This window comes from Halichoerus grypus, chromosome 4 (genome assembly GCF_964656455.1).
Source record: "Halichoerus grypus chromosome 4, mHalGry1.hap1.1, whole genome shotgun sequence".
Lineage (NCBI taxonomy): Eukaryota > Metazoa > Chordata > Mammalia > Carnivora > Phocidae > Halichoerus > Halichoerus grypus.
The window spans coordinates 140,789,817-140,806,997 of record NC_135715.1 but is presented as its reverse complement, the minus strand read 5'-3'; the positions used below and the strand labels follow the sequence as shown (position 1 = coordinate 140,806,997).

At 37.8% G+C, this 17,181-nt stretch overlaps 1 protein-coding gene across 4 annotated transcripts in view; it reads left to right on the top strand.

The window, feature by feature from the left end:
- Nucleotides 1–17,181, top strand: part of CCDC141 (coiled-coil domain containing 141) — a 187,541-nt gene that overhangs the window by 152,026 nt on the left and 18,334 nt on the right. For 3 of the 4 annotated variants that reach the window (XM_078071039.1, XM_078071038.1, XM_078071040.1), the window contains 5 exons: nucleotides 4,508–4,648; nucleotides 5,424–5,618; nucleotides 6,993–7,176; nucleotides 10,111–10,223; nucleotides 13,932–14,048. In XM_078071039.1, the coding sequence (XP_077927165.1) occupies nucleotides 4,508–4,648; nucleotides 5,424–5,618; nucleotides 6,993–7,176; nucleotides 10,111–10,223; nucleotides 13,932–14,048 (750 nt within the window). Of the gene's footprint in view, nucleotides 1–3,638; nucleotides 3,766–4,507; nucleotides 4,649–5,423; nucleotides 5,619–6,992; nucleotides 7,177–10,110; nucleotides 10,224–13,931; nucleotides 14,049–17,181 lie in introns of those variants that run through there. The other variant, XM_078071041.1, reaches the window with a different exon arrangement.

Below are 17,181 nucleotides of genomic sequence, written 5' to 3'. Positions count from 1 at the left end.
CAAACAAGCGGTGGGCAGTATTGTGGTATGGTGCGGGGGATTATCATTTTCCAGATCGATAACCCTAACTCGTCATTTTAAGGAAAAAAACTAAACTATCATCATTCGACACATATCGCCAATGTGGCTACTGTGTACTGGACCATGAGCATATAAAAGTCTTCAGGGAACGTGGAGCCCAGAGTGAATTAAAGCCCGTGGGACTTCAAGTCACAGCCAGTCACGACCAGGCCACACCATGGGTCCATCCAGAGGGTATATAGAAGAGAATAGAGAAGATAGATTTGTTCTGAAAATGAACATCCATAGGCATAAAAGGTGTTAAAAGGTTGGTGTTTCACGTCTGCAAAGTGACTCTTTTTCCTGAAGAATACAGAGAGCTGAAGTTTAAAATCATAGTTACCATGTCCAGAAAATAAAACCAACGTAACATGAACACACAGAGCTTGCGGGGCGGAGACAATAGCCATTACTGAGACACCATGTCAAACGGAGCCGGCGTCCTCTCTCCACAGGCTGCCCCACTTCTACTGCCACAGCGCTGGCCCTGAGCGCACGAGGAAGGACAGCCGCATGGTTGCCAAGCACAAGGAGGCCCAGGGAGCCTTGTCCTGAAAGCTCTCCAGCACTTAGGCTTAATAGCCTAGCCGTAGTAATCGTAGCAAATCATTCATGTTGAATTATGAATCTTTGGGTCCTTCCATTTCAAATGCAAGCATCCCTGGGAGGTGATAACTGTGAAGCCTTCTGTTACTGAAAATGAGCATCAGAAAGCTTTTTCTTGGGGCAAAAGGATGAGCAGGAAATGAAGCTCGTGAAGTGGACATGAAGAGAAATGGACTATTTGTTTTGTATTTTTGCATCTGGCCAAACCTGTGCCATAGTTCCAATGAAGGCTTTCTTTTTTAATTTTTTTAGTAGGCTCCATGCCCAGTGTGGAGCCCAACATGGGGCTTGAACTCAGGACCCTGAGATCAAGACCTGAGCTGAGATCAAGAGTCAGACGCTTAACCGACTGAGCCACTCAGGTGCCCAGAGAGGCTTTTGTTTTTAATGGGTTTCCTTACTATTAAAATGTCGCATGTCCCTCATATAAATTGGTTTTGCCAGCACCAGACTCACAATAATACACTCTTATGCCAAAGCAGCCTCAACCAGCTTAGTCAAGACTAAAAATAGCAATTCAACCCGGTCATCATCAGCCTCGTTTTGCTTCTGCTTCTTTTCAAAGAAGCTTTGTTCATTCCTAACCCTGAGAGAAGCTCACTGCTCCCTGGGAAATATGGTGAAGATGTTCATTCTGCTGGTTTCAAAAGAACCACAATTTTAAAGTCTTAATTTTATTCCTAAGTATAGCTCTATTAACTTAGTCTGCTGATTCCATAACAAATATGGAGGAGCTGAACAAGTGGAAAGACAGGAAAATCACATTATTCATTAGAAAAAAAAATTCCTCCTGGTTTTTTAAAGACTTTTAGAAGCTTTGTTAATATGGATTATAACAACATTTAAATCTTTCAAATAGGGTGAACTATCCTGCCCCAGCGTTGGGTGTTTTTTTCTGCTTACATGTTCTAGTTGAGCAGTTGTCTTGCCATTTCCACCCTTCCCCATTGTTGACAAGCTAACTAAAGTTAGAAACAGCTACGGGAACAATGATTCCATAGCCAAGCAACCATGGCACTCAGTTCCTTTAAAAAGATGATCACAAGTTATACAGGGATTAGATGGGAAGTTAAGTTTTCATGTTGGAATGTGCAGGTAAGAAATTTAGGCATGGTTAGGTTTTTCTGAAAACCTAGCTGCTAAAGGTAGTTCCTTCATGCTGCCTTCAGCTTGTATCTGCAATAGTCCTAAATTTGAGCTGGGAAAGGCACAAGATTTAAAGTGCATTTCTAGTGGGACCAAAAGAGAAAAGTGCCAGCAACTTTGTAAAAGGAGCTCCTTTGTCAGAAAGAAGCTGATTCCATTTCACATACGCACAGTGCCATGAACTTATATATATCTTATAAATCATTTCAGTGGAAGTACATACATTCTGAAGCCACAGAAGTAAAATTGTGCTCATCATTTATCGACCTTAAATTTTTTGATTCAAAGTAGATTTAAAATTTCATGCTTTAGAATTACAGTGTTAAGGCTCAGCCTTTCTCCGTTCATCACATAGTTTTCAAATAGAAGTTGATCTTTCCCATTCAAACAAGCAGACATAACCCAGTGATTATCAGATTGATGACAGAGCCCCTCTTCCTTTCTCTAGACTGAAGTTTATAATGTATATCATGTTCCAGTAAGAGAAAAAAGAATATAAAATTTTATTTTCCAATGGATACTTACTAGTGATAGGACATATATTTGCCCTTTTCTTTTTTCTTTTCTTCTGTTTCTTTTTATTAAAAAATTATTTTTTAATTGTAGTAAAATGCACATAACATAAAGTTTACCTCCTTAACCATTTTACAAGTACTGATAACGATATTAAGTACATTCACATTGTTCTACTACCATTACCACTATCCATATCCAGAACTTTTTCTTCATCCCAAACAGAAATTCTGTACCCATGAAACAATAACTCTCTATTGGGGACATGTTTTTTAATACAAGAATCTGTGGTTTCCTCAGATGTGGTAGTTATTACACCTACAATTGCAGATTATGACTTTGGGGGAAAAGAATTCCTGCCCAAGTTTTATGTGAATAACTCCAAATGTAGTCCCTTTATATCTCTCTCCCATTTGTCTTTTCCCACTAAAATCAAACATGTGCATATTAAAACACTGAATGTCAAAGAATTTAAATATTAATTGGTTATTTCAAAAGTATACCAAATGAATATGACTTCTCAAATATTTGTGAGTTCTAATAGAGAAATAGTTTTCAAATTTTGAAACTATAGTTCTTATCATCTCTTTAGAATGTTACTGATTTATCAGTTTAAATGTTTAATATGGTCTCTGTGGTTGGCTTAATTGGTAGCTTAAAACTAGCATTCAACAATTTCATTTACCATATAAAATAAACAACACTGATTATGTATAGGTGTGTCAGAGGCAAAAATTGCATCAGCATAATAATTTCCATGTATGCAAGTCTGCTAAGGCCTTTATAGATAATTGTCTCCAAGAAATGTTAAAGATAAGGTAAAGGTTCTGTTACTATAATCTGCAGAATTTGAAATAAGCATTTTGAGAAAGCAAATATTTTTTAGGGCCGATATGTTTCTTATGTATTACAAGTCTAAAATCCAGCATGTACACGGCTTTTATTCCCTTCCAAATAATTTATTTGCTGTCATTGAAAAGAATTTTAATGTGTTTCTGACTTTTCTTATCATAGCTCAAATTTATCAACCATGACATTATTCATTTTTTGCTGTTAAATGCTTCCATATAATCTGAGAAGGTTTATGTTTTCTCTGTACTTCTCTTTGCTGATAATATAACAAGAGAGTTGCCTGTCAACATGTTTCTCTTTCTTGAATATGGAAAAGGGCACAGAAAGTGGTGTGTTTAACGGGACTGGACCGCTTAGAGCTTTGGTTCACTGGTAAAGTTGAACTGTGTGTTCTTAAGGCTGTCATAATGCACGCCCTACTCTCAGTTCATTGCCATATGTTCTGTTTATACACAAGTTAGCACTGCCATCAGTGGTCATGCTGTCAACTTTACTTTCCGGTTTGGAAGGACATCTGAAGTTAGTGGCCTATATCTAAGAAGGAAATCTCTCCTGGAAACTGCTCATGAAAAATAATTTTTTAGCTGGATTTGGGCAAGTAAAGTATTTTTCCTACTAAGTCTCATATTGGGTCTCTTCTTTTATCCCACTAATGTCCTTGGTGGTCTGAAGGTCAACCCTTCATTGACCTCTGCAACAGGAACAGCGCATGGGAGCCTAATCGATTCATTGCTGATACTGTAAGAGAGCCTCGGGAGGCGGAAGGATCTAGGGCAACACTAGCACACAGAGAATAGAATGAATGGGAAACATAATGTCAAATAAATACAAATAAGAATATTAGAGTTGTTGAAAATCTATGATGTGTTAAAAACTGTCTTGTTTGGAAGCCAAAGGATATTCTATACTTATAAATCTAATTATAAATTACAAATCAAGGGGCACCTGGGTGGCTCAGTCAGTTCAGCATCTGACTCTTGATTTCGGCTCAGGTCATGATCTCAGGGTCATCAGATCGAGCCCTGCATGGGGCTGTGCACTGGGTGTGGAACCTGCTTAAGATTCTCTCTTCCTCTCCCTCTGCCCCTCCCCTCCCCGCTCTAAAAAATTTACACATCAGAAAGTACAAAGAACAATTTATATTTATATTTTAGGGATATGTTTAAATTCACATGTGTTCACTTAGCAGACTTGTTTTCTATTGAAAAATCACTGAATACATTTTCAAGACTATGAATATTTTGAATTGTTAAGATTTTTTTATTTATTACAAGTCAATATTAGTGTCCTCATTTTAAGGAAATCACCTCTTTCTTTTATTGAACGGCAGCTCAAAGAGTCATTCAAAGATATCAAAAAGAAATTCAACAATTTAAAGTTTAATTACACTAAGAAAAATGAAAAAGCTCGGAACCTGAAGGCTCTTAAATATCAAATTCAACAAGTTGATGTGCATGCTGAAAAAATACAGGTAAAGAGAAAGTGTGGATGGTGTGTCTGTGTGTGTGTGTGTGTGTGTGTATGCGCGTGTATGCACTACTACAATTATTACAAAATCAGTTTGCATTTCAATTCTAGATGCCTAACCCTTGGGCTTTTTTGCAGCATTGGGATTCAGAAGGTAGCTTTCTGCTTTTGTAACAGTTCAGTTCCTCATGTAAAATGTATAAGTTAATTTATCTCTTGAGGCAGCTCTAGAATGGATTCTACCAAACCTACCCAGCCTCTCTGCTTCCATTCTTCCCCACAACACACACAGGCACTCATGCACGCATGCACGCACATGCGCAAATACACCTTTTATACGCCCCGTTTCCTTTCCTTACACATGCCTATGTCAGGAACTTCCTCCACTGCTCCCAGGACCCCTTATACTACCTCGATTACCACATGAACCAGCTAGATTATTTGAATATCTTTCCCAGGAGACAGTGAGCTTCCTGAAGACAAGAAAATATTTTATTTTATGATCATTATCTTTTTTTAAATCATAATATCATTCTCGAAATCTGGAATAGGACCTGGTATATAGTGAATATTCTATATGATTTTAATGATGGATCAATAAACTATGTGGAAGAAACCCATTCTTTCCAAAATACATTTGTGATCATTATGATTTTAATATATTATCATGGAGAAAGCTGCAAAAATTTTCCCCAAGTTTTTCTCTCAATATGTAATCACCAGCTAGCCTCATAAATAAAAATTGAATCTTATTTTTAAACTATTTCTTTTTTGCACAGGCTTTGAAAAAGAAAATGGAAAAAGTTGAGAATAAAACTTCTGATTCTTTCTTAAATTATCCAAATAATAAAGTTAATGTTCTTTTGGAAGCGATGAAGGATTTGCAAAAACATGTGGATGAGTTTGAGAAAGTTGTGACAGATTACAAGGTGTATTTGGACCTGACCGAACACCTCCAGGAGATGATAGAAGAGGTATCCTCTTCTCGTTGTAATGGTGTCCATATGTAATGTTTTTAAAAATTGTTCTGCTAATTTAAAACAATGCTACTGCAGTTAATTTTGTCATTAAATCTATGCATCATCCCCCTTTTCATGATTATTGCCTTAGGATAATTTCTTAAAGTAGAATTGCTGGACCAAAGTGGATGAATGTTACAAGGTTTGATTGTATTGTCCAGTTGTTCTTCATAAAGATTTTACTAGTTTACTCTTACCAGCAACATATGAGAGTTTCTCATTTCTCCATAACTCCATCAACTCAAGATGTTTAACCATCATGGAATTATGCTCACTGCTGGATATCTGTTTAAAATACTCAGAATGACTTATTTATTTCACGGAATTTGAAAATGTTTAGAAAGAAATGTGGTACTGGGATGTTTCAGGTACAAAAATTGTTATTGGTGTTATTTTGTTTTTGTCAAGAGGATAAATGGTAGAGTATGCATAAACTATATGAGATTTGACAAGTTATTATTTGCACACTTCATATTGAAGAAATTCCACACTTGGAAGTTCTTTATGGCCCATTATTCTGTGATACAAAATGTCTCTTTGCCACAGATGCAGCAGTTTTTAGATTTAACACCGCACTAAGGAAGATGAAGATGATCATTCTTCTATATCTGATCTATAGGTTTGCTGTGGCCCTGTGGCACTTTTTTAAAGCCGGCTCCTAACAGAGTCATGTGTTTCTATTTCTCACTCATCATAATTGCTCTGGCCTTGGTCAGACACATTCCTTCCATCACAGTTATTTAGTATTTTTGGTGAGGAACTGTCTCAATTATCCACTGTGCTTTGAAAATATGACTTGAGTACCTTCTATTTAAAAAAAAAAAGGTCAAATGCTGTTCTTTAGATGATACTTCCTCAACCCATAAACTAAATCTCATTCTTAAAAGAGATTTCTTTATTAGAGTGTTAATCAGGAAGTACTTTATCCATGTATTGTTAATTTTTTCAATTATTTAGGCAGGATTTCGTATGTTTGGGCTTTTTTCTTTACTTTTAGCTGATACTTTAATTCTTTTTCGGGCCATATGCTTTTTATATTTCCTGTTCTCGTAAGTCTGCAATGTTCTTAGGAAGTCTATTTCAGGCAAATCTAAGAAGGCAGGAAAATCAAATGAATTTCCATACCTTTATTTTCTTATCTAACTCTAATACGCTAGAGCAGAAGCCTATGATCATATTTTGACATTTTCCTTGTTATGACTTAGAAAGTTCAAACTAATGTGACTATAAAGTTTGAGGAAATTGAAATTTGATACTTCAATGGTCAAAATGAAGAACTTTAGAAGGATGGTGTCGCTTTAATCTATGCTTTATCCCATTTTAATTTAGTGTCACTTTTGGTGTGAAGATGCAAGTGCCACAGTTGTAAGAGTTGGAAAATATTCCACAGAGTGCAAGACAAAAGAAGCTGTGGAAATTCTCCACCAGCAGTTCAATAAGTATATCGTGCCCTCAGTGCCTCAGCAAGAAGAAAGGATTCAGGAGATCAGTGACCTAGCTCAGCGCTTATATGGTGAGGTCTCTTTTAAAATATCCAGCAATTTGCCATTGAACAAATCTATAGCGAACCTAATCCAGCAGAAAGCAGAGCATGGCAAGCCCTCAGGGTCCTCACTACAGCAATTATTCAGGCAAGAGACTCAAGATAAGAGCCCATATCTATAAAAGTAAACAGTAGGGTATAGGGGAAGGAGCTTCTACCTGCAGGAGAGGAAGACTTTGGATTTTAACTATGTTGTATAAACCCTCCTTCTCTATTCTCTTTTCTCCCCTATTCCTGTTGATCATCCCCAGGGTAATAAAACCAGAACAATACTCAGTTTATGTAGACAAAAAAAAAAAAATCTCATTTTCACGAGGGTGATTTCTTGAAAAACATGCAAAACTCCCATAATACTTTAAGTGGATGTTAAGCTAAGATTGACGTCTACATGGTTTGTGGATTTAAGAAACAAGATGGTTTGGTTAGTGTATTTAAGGAACCATTCCCTTGCCTTCCTCTCCCTTGTGGAATAAACAGGAGAACTCAAATTATCATCTCTCTGGTTCTGCTTTTCTCTTCTCCATGACCAGGAAAGATAATACACTTGTCAGTCTCAAGAGCCTTTCTATCTAAAGGAAGCCGTCTGGGTGATGACAGCTCATGGGGTTGCTGAGGAATAAGTTTCACGAATCCCCTGATATCATTCCTGTAGACCAAAGGTAGTTCCTGGTGGCCAGGCAAATCTAGCTCAGAAAGAAGATAGCAACAGGAGGCACAAAATGCTTCAGCTGGCTTGCCCACATTGCTGCCAGGTGGATATTTTCTCACATGCCATAAAATACTATGTACGGGTAGCCATAAAAATGTGTAGAACCATATATACTGTGCTACCTAATATTAAATTATTGAGAATAAATTATTAATGCTTTTCCAAGGGAAAAAATAGAAACATAAAAATAATGAAATATAGATTGAAAATTAATGAAAACGAATTCGATGTCTCATTCCTACTGTAGTTACTTATAAGTGCACTAAAAAATTGTGAATGCCCTCTGCCTCCACAGCATTGTATGTGGTTCCCTCTATTTTTGTACTTTCCAAACTGTAGCAAAATTACCTGTTCATCTATCTTCTCTATTGACCATAAGCTCCTTGAGGGCAAGGGAAGCATGTTTTGTCACTGTTTTTGAGTGCCTATTCAATTTCAGGACACAGTAAGTATTCACAAAAACCAGATACTAGTTAAATTCCCCTCCCTTCATGCATATCCTGCATCCTGCTTTGTCTGTGTTCTTGGCCCTTATCACCAACTGACAGATTGTATAGTTATTTGTCTGTTGTCTGGCTTTTGCACCAGAGTGTAAGCTCCATGGGAGAAGGGATTTTGCCTGTTAGTTTACTGCTTCATGATACATACTAAGTGCTTAACAAATATGTGATGAACAAATGAATCATAAACTGAATACCTTGAACAAATAAATAAAAGTCATGAATCTTCATCTGCTCAGTATGGAAGCTATGCAATTTTTAAAATTTGCAATAAGTAAGAAGCTTTAGGAATATTATATTAACTCTTACAGGCCACCCAAGCATCATTGGACCCAGAATTGTCATGCAAATAAATTTATCTCAAAAAAATTTTTTGAGTACCTATTATGTATGAGGAGGTGTGATTGATATAAAGACAAAACTTAGTTCCTTCATTCAAGAATCCACAGCCTAGGCCTAGAAGTCATGTTACAGTAAAGGCAGTAAGAAAGGTATGAAAAGTGTGTATTGGTTTACTAGGGTTAACATCACAAAATACCACAGACTGGGGGGCTGAAGCAAGAGAAATTCATTTCCTCACAGTTCTGGAGGCTGGAAGTCCAAGATCACAAGATCACAGTGCTGACAGGGTTGGTGTCGCCTGAGGCTTTTCTCCCTGGCTGGCAGCTGGCTGCCTGCTTGCTGCCTTTTCACTCAGGCATCCCTCTGTGCACATGCTCACCCTGGTGTCTCTCCCTCATCTTATACCGGTGGGATCCAATCATACTGGATTAGGGCCCCATCCTCACGGCCTCATTTTAACTTAATCACCTCTTTAGAGATCTTATCTCCAAATGTGGTAACATTCTGAGATACTGGGGATTGAGGCTTCAACATAGGAGTTCTGGAGGAGACACAATTCAGCCCGTAACAATGTGAAATATCGCTTAGTTTAAACCGTGGAGTCTGTAATCCCTGTTTCAAATCCCTGCTCCTGCAGTTACTGTCTGGGTAACCTGAAGACGCTCCCTGAGCCTCAGTTGCCTCATTTGTAAAATGCAATAGAGCCTAGAGAATCCAAGGAGAATTACATTAATGCATATAAAGTGCTTAGCCATAGTCAAACAATAAGTACTCACTACCTGGTAGCTATTTTTATTATTATTCCAGTAGAGAGAGGTAAAATCTACGTGGGCAAGATTAAGAACATGTCACAAAGATACTGGTATTTGAAGTAGACAGTAGGGAGTGAGGGAAGGGCATTCCTGGTACAGGATAGAATATTCAGTGGCTGTGAGGAAGAGTCGCTGGTGCACTTTGACCAGAGACTAAATATGTGAGGGAACTACGGTGACATACATTTGGGAGAAGCACCTTGAAACCATTTCTGAATGCATAAATGAAGAATTGACAATGTTCTGAACAGGAAACGACTGATTAGAGTGGTGCTTTAAGAATATTAACATAGCAACATGATTTAGGTCACATAAAAGGGACAAGGTATAGCAAATGTAACCATTTTTCTGGGGTACCTGTTTTTTCAAAAAATGCCTTCATTCATTCATTTATCTACTTAACAAGTATTGATTAAGCACTTACTATCTACCAGCCTTTACACCAGACACTGGGGAGGTGAATTAATACCTGGGATTTTTTTTTTTTTTTCTGCTAGGGATTTGACCTCAAAAATAGTTTTTTGTCCCTTCTCCTCCCCAGGTTTTGAAGAAGGGCAGAAATACACTGAGAAAATAGTGGCAAAACACAAAGAGGTTCTTGAATCTATCACTGAATTATGTGTCTCTCTCACAGAGCTTGAAGAAAAGTTGAAGGTAATTTCTTCTTCCCAGAATATGTATTTTCAAGTGATATAAATAAAAATGTGTTGATAAGTGTCTTCTAGTGCAAAGATGTTCTAATAGAAATTCTCAAGGGACATAATGTGCACATTTGTTTCACAGCTTTCTAACATAATTATCTGGGTGTTTCTGATAATTAATTCTGTTTCTTTTCCATCACTGCAGAGAAAAATATTGCCGGGAAGGAGGGCTAAACACAATTAAGGTGTCTCATTTACATTTTCATGGATCACATCCTAAAGGATAAATGTGTGCCATTAAAATCAAAGTAAAGTCTGTGTTAAGTAGCCTTATGTTTTCATTCCCAAATAATAAATGGAAGGGTTTTTTTTTTCCTTCCAAATTGTGGCCCCAGAGAAAATAAAACTAAATCTTCAGGTATTATATTCATTGAATATTTAGCTTCATGGAAGTATTAAACTAATCATTAGCATCCTTCATGAAATAAAAAGTTGATGGAATAAAGAATAGAAAGTATGTTGATGCCTAATGCCTAGGCAAATCCAGTTAAAAGAGAGAAATGCATATATTGTTTTGTCCATATTTTGTGAAAACTAGCTTCATTAGTACTGTTTTAATGACTGGCTGAAAGAATTGGTTACTTAGGAGGGAGAGAATAACGAGGTAATTAAGAACATAGAGTAAAACACTGAGTAAAATACCAGTTCTCCAAATTACTGGATTTGTGATTTGGGGTAAATTACTTCATCTCTTTGCGTCTCAGTTTCTTGATCTGTACAATGGAGTGAATAGGGGAACCTAATCATAGAGTAACCCCAGGAATTGAAATGTGAAGACACCCATAATTATTGTGATCATTGTTGATATCGAGACATAAGGGTGCTCTTGTAGTTCAGAGCAGAATTATATTTCTAGCAATCATTTTTTCTGTCTGAATTTCCATGTCATAAATTTGAGTACTCAGTCCATTCAAAATAGTTTGCTAAGCTTTTAATTGAGTGAGTGACCAACTAGATTATCTTTATTCCTTAAGAAACTAGATTTTCAACTTTTTTACCATTTTATATAACACTGCAATGAACATCTTCACACATAAAGATTTTTTTTTTTTTTCTCTTGTATTGTTCCCTATACATAAACTCTCCAGAGCAGATTTGGGTAAATGAGCATGAAGTTGTTAATGTTTCTAATATACATATGTTAAATTACATTCCACAAACATTTTACAATTTTAATGCCACCAGTAATGTATGAATGTGCCATATGCATATTATCTTTTTAAACAATGATCATTTCTTCTCCACCTCAAACCAACCCTCTAAGGATCTATTTCTTCTCCTGACTTCCAGTACACAGCTTGAAAATCGCTGCTTCCTCTGACTCTTTGCTCTTTATTATCTACAACAGCCTTCCCATTTCTGTTGTACATCTTCAAGTGAGGTCCACTTAACAAAATTTACCCTTATCTCTGTCTGCTTTTCACCTCATGACTATTCTTTCTGAAAGCACTTGCCACTCCCTCTGCCCACTTCCTCATTCCCCATTCCTTTTACACCCATTAGTCAGGATTGCACCCTCTTTTCCTCATTTTCAACCCATCACTTGGATTCCCTTTTGCACTAGTCAGGAGCCTCCTAATTATACACTCCAGCTAGATGAACCTTCCTAAATACAGCTGCTAGTATCGTTTTTACATTCAAAGCACTTCACTACAAACTCTTCATTGCTTACCAAAAACAGTTGAAAATCAAGGCCTTTTTCCATTGTTCTGAGGCTGAGTCTTTCCAACTTAGTGTTCTTCTATATTCATTGTAGGTCCCTGTCTCACTGGTGTACTACCCCAGATTCCTGAATTTTCTGCTTCTAAACCTTCATGTACATGACCTTCTCTCTCTGCTTATCTAAATTTCACCATCTCTCAAAGCCAAACCCAAATGTTGCCTCCTTCACAACTCCTTTGCAGGCTGTGTCCCTGCCTCTCTGATCCCCCAGAGCACTTGTGTTCTTTCCTACTATAATCATCACATGTAACTACCATCACTACCCCAACTCATCTACTTGATTACACCTGAGGAAACCCTATGGCTCTGTTCAGTTTAGGGTCCCACACGACATTTAACACTGTGCTTTGCCCAAACCAATTTCTCCAGAAAGAGTTTTGGCATTTGTAGTAAAAACTCAAATGATTGGTACAGAGAAGAATCATTCAATAGCTCAAAAAGGTTTGATTTGGGTGGATATAAAAACAAGGAAGGACCTCTCTGGCAATAGTTATGGGCATCAGCAAGGCTCTTACAAGTTAGAGCCTGAACAAAACTTGTCAAAGAATGCTTACTAACACAGCATAAATGTCTAGTTTTTAGGTTTTAAGGTTGATGCTATGGCTATTTTGTAGGGGTTATTAAAAATAGGCCCAGAAATCCCTATCAAGGCTGAAATAGTGATAATAATCCTTTCTATTTGTATTAACAATTTGAGATTTACAAAGGTTTTTCGTATATATTACTTGAGTGATTTCCAAATAACCTTGTGATGGTGATACGGCAAATATTGTTTTCCTATTTTATTATTTATGAACAGGGGCGGGAGGGGCAGAGGGAGAGAAGCACAAGCAGACTCCATGCTGAGTGTGGAGCCCAATGAAGGGCTCCATCTCACAGCCCTGAGATCATGGCCTGAGCTGAAACCAAGAGTCAGATGCTTAACCACCCAGGTCAATGAGCCACCCAGATGCCCCATTTTCCTTGTTTTAGAGGTAGAGTTCAAAGAAGGTAAAAGTGCTTTGCCTGGGGTCTCACCATCAGTAATGGTAGAATCTAGAATTAAATACAATTCAAAATCTAGCATTCTTTCCACAACAACTGCCATTTTGAGATTAGATATCAAGAGTACCTTATCCACTAAGACCAACCAGCTTATGTTTTAGAGTTAGACTAAAAGCTGAATCTCTCCCCAAATTCTCTGAGTCCATATAGCACATGCACTTTGAGGAGTGTGCTGTTTTCTTAAGGCCCATCTAATGACCATGTTCCAGGTGGAATAGAGAATATTCTGATGTGGTATAATCCATCATCCTAAACTTGGTGTACCTGAGGCTCCTTTCACCTTTACAAAGACTTCTCAGCCCTCACAGGGGCTCCCCAGCAGCTTGCCAACCCTTGTACTTCCATGACTAAAACAGCTCCATGAATGATAGGAGCAAAATATCATCACCCACAGGAAGCACCCTTTGTTCTCAATTTTTTTTCTCTACCATACCCAGTGATATTTTCTTCCTCTCTTCAAGTTTCCCAAACATTTGCTTATACAAATTCTCTGGATTTCCTTTTTGTTCTCCACCAAAATCTTCAAACATTTCTTCCTTAGCACTGGTCCCCTAGACTCTCCTGATGGCTTAGACTGCCATGTACAATGATTCCTTTATCTAGAGAATGCTCCTGTAGGTATATCCTACTGCAATAATGACTTTGTTCTGGCTGGGCCTTTGAACAACCCATTTTTACTGGCAATGAATTTTATCAAAGGAGTGAGGTAGATGGGGAACTGTGAGCTTGACAAGATAATTTTGTAAATCACATCATGGGAGTAGTCAGTCTCTTGTGGAATACATTTCCTGAAAGGTTCCAACTGGTCTGTGTTTTCTTCCAAGTGGTTATTGTGTAGCACTGTACCTCCAACTTTCCTGGCCCAGGCTCTCACTTTAAACATTGCTTTGTACAGCAGGGAGACATTTTAAAGACAAATGTGAATTTAGAAGATTTCCATGATGACTTCATTGACCTGCTAAAAGAACCAGCAAGAAATAAGCAGACACTATTCAATGAAGAAAGGAATAAGGTAAAGAAAACTATGTAATCTCAGTTATTCATTTTGTTTTGAGGTTAGAGTCCTTGTTCGTTGAAAAAAAAAAGGGGGGAATTAAAGCCTTGTTATCTACCTGAATCAAATCTTTCAATATACATGCAACGTGAGTGTCCTTATCCTGTACTTCCTTTCTACCCCTTACTTAATCCTTCTTCTTCCACCTGTGCTATTTTCCTCTGAGCGCTTCCTATTTAATAGTGGGACCACAGCATTGCACGGTGGTATTGGGATAGCCATTCAGTCACCATACTGTCACTCCAAACCACTTCTATTTCTCCCACCATTAGCTGCCTCTCCCATTTTCCTTTTATAGTCAATCCCAACTTCAAATCTGACTTCTGTCTATCATACCACCAAGCTATGGTTCTGATGTTTTACACTACCCACTGGAAAACCTTAATACATGAAATTAGCTTGTGTCTTATTCCACCAAAGCTATCTCTAAGATGATATTTCCAGGTACATATACTAAAACATAGAATCCAACTGAAATATAAATACTAAAGTAGAGAAATATTTAAATTACTTTAAAATCTATGTATTACAGATAAATTAAGCATGTAGCAAAAACTGCAAATATTCACAAAATGCAAATGTTCCATGATTTCAAAAGCATTATTTAAATCACATCATTATGGATTTTCAGTATAAGTTGCTCACTCTCTATTCATAGCTGCTGGACTATAATTAGCTCCTATCTTTTTGCTTTGCCAAGTTTGCTTCTAGTGTTTCTCTTTCTCCCAAGGAACTGAAGGAACAAACAGAGTCAACATTATTCTCAACTGCCCCCAAATTAATAAAGTATACTTCTTGTGACATGAGAATTTAAAATAAATATCTCCCCACTTTCTCATAGAGAAAAATTTCTTTCCTTGAAGTCAGTACAATTCTTAGATCATCTATATAACCTTTTATAATCTTTTCCACAGGTTAAATCTATGTCAAGGTCTACTGCAATTATACAATCTCCAGGCAGCAAGTATCATTATGCAAACTGGCTTTTTTGTGGTATGGTCTTGAAGCATTTAAGCCCTGATTCTACTCTGAGGCAAAGGAAAGTGGCCAAACCTTGATCATTTTGTTGAATCTTAGTCTTATATCAAATGGTCTTTCATTATTGTGATTGGTCTATCAGTGTTTATCAATCTCAGTATATTGACATTTTGGCGCAGAAAATTCTTTGTTGTGGAGTGCTCCTGTGCATTATAGGATATTTAGCAACATTACTGGCCTTTATCAACTAGATGCCAGTGGCACTCCCCCCCACAACTCACCCAGTTGTCATAACCAAACAACATCCATGGACATTGCCAAATGTTCCCTGGGGAGCAAAATCACCCTTGATTGAGACCAACTCGTTGAAATAGTAAAGAATAACATTCAATGCATCACATTTTCTTAACTAGGTTTCTTTCTTTTTTTTTTTTTTCCTAAGACTTTATTTATTTATTTGAGAGAGAGCAAGTGAGAGAGAGAGCACAAGCAGCAGGGAGTGGCAGAGGGAGAGGGAGAAACAGTCTTCCCACTGAGCAGGGAGCCCAATCTGAGGCTTGTTCCCAGGACCCTGGGATCATGACCTGAGCCGAAGGCAGACACTTAACCTACTGAGCCACCCATGTGCCCCTTCTTAACTAGGTTTCTAAGAGATACTAAATTCAACTTATTTTTTAAATTCTGCACATTGTCCACACTGTCAACCACACTAATTTACTAAGAATTGAAGTGAAGGTCATTGATACCAAAGCAAACACACTCATTTATACTTAGTAAATATGGATTTTCTTTCTTTTGTTTATTTTTCTTAGAAAAAAATTAAAGGAACAGATTTCTTTAAATAAAAAAGCAAGATTTATTTTCATTGAGATACCAATTATTTATTTATTTATTTATTTGAGAGAGGAGAGAGAGAAGCAGCATGAGAGGGGAGAGGGTCAGAGGGAGAAGCAGGCTCCCCACTGAGTCGGGAGCCCGATGTGGGACTCGATCCCAGGATTCCGGGATCATGACCTGAGCTGAAGGCAGTCGCTTAACCAACTGAGCCACCCAGGCACCCGAGAAATCAATTTTATTTAAATATGAATTAAAAGGTCATCTGTTTTTAGTATAAAAGTGAAGGGCCACAATTATAGCTGTAAAAAACTCTCACTGACATCATTTACATATACATTCTGGTACAGTTGGCACAGAGAGCAAAATGAAAGGGTGGCAGTAATCTTCCCTTTAAACAGCTCAATAATGTTTACCATTTTATTGTCTCTATCATTTATATTATGGGTCAGATGTAATGATTTCCCAAAAACCATGTGGACAGATAACAAAAATCACCAAGTAAAAAAAAAAGCTTATCTGGGAATCATTGTGTCCAATTCTGTGTCCAACCCAAATGGTGTTGATCTTCCTTGGAAAGTTATTTGACTCAGAAAGAACAATTCCAGAAGTGTTTGGTCAGAGGAAGATGGCAGTGGAGTAGGAGGGCTCTCGGCTCCTCTTGTCCCACAAACACAACTAGATAACTATCAAATCATCCTAAATATCCCAGAAATCAACCTGAAGACAGACAAACAAACTCTACAACTAAAGGGAGAGAAGAGGCCATATTAAAGAAGGTAGGAAGTATGAAGATGTGGTTTAAGGGAGAAACAGATCACAGATGCTGTGGATGCAAAGAAAGGTGAGAGAGGAGCACAAGGAGAACATTTCCCCAAAGACATTCGCTTGGAAAACAAGGGGCTGAATTTTGTGAGTTCTTGCAACCAGCAGGGCTTAAAATCTGGAGTTTTAAAGGTCAGCAGGCTTGGCTGGGATAGAACCCAGAGGGCACTGCCCTGCTCCTAGAGAGAAGGCAGGCAAACAACATGGGGACAGACAGCATGGAAACAGCAATCTGAAGAACACCTGGGGCACACAGTGGGGAGATTATTCACTCTTCTTGGAGTGGAGTGCATTCCTGAGAGGGAGTGTTTATGGAAATGCCTCTCCAGGAACAAAGAAGCTGGATGACACCATTTTCCTCCCCCACCCCGTCTATGGGAAGCAGTGCAGTGCCAACACTAGCTGTCTAACTTGCTTACACCAAGCCCCACACCCCTGTGCTCTCACGGGGCTG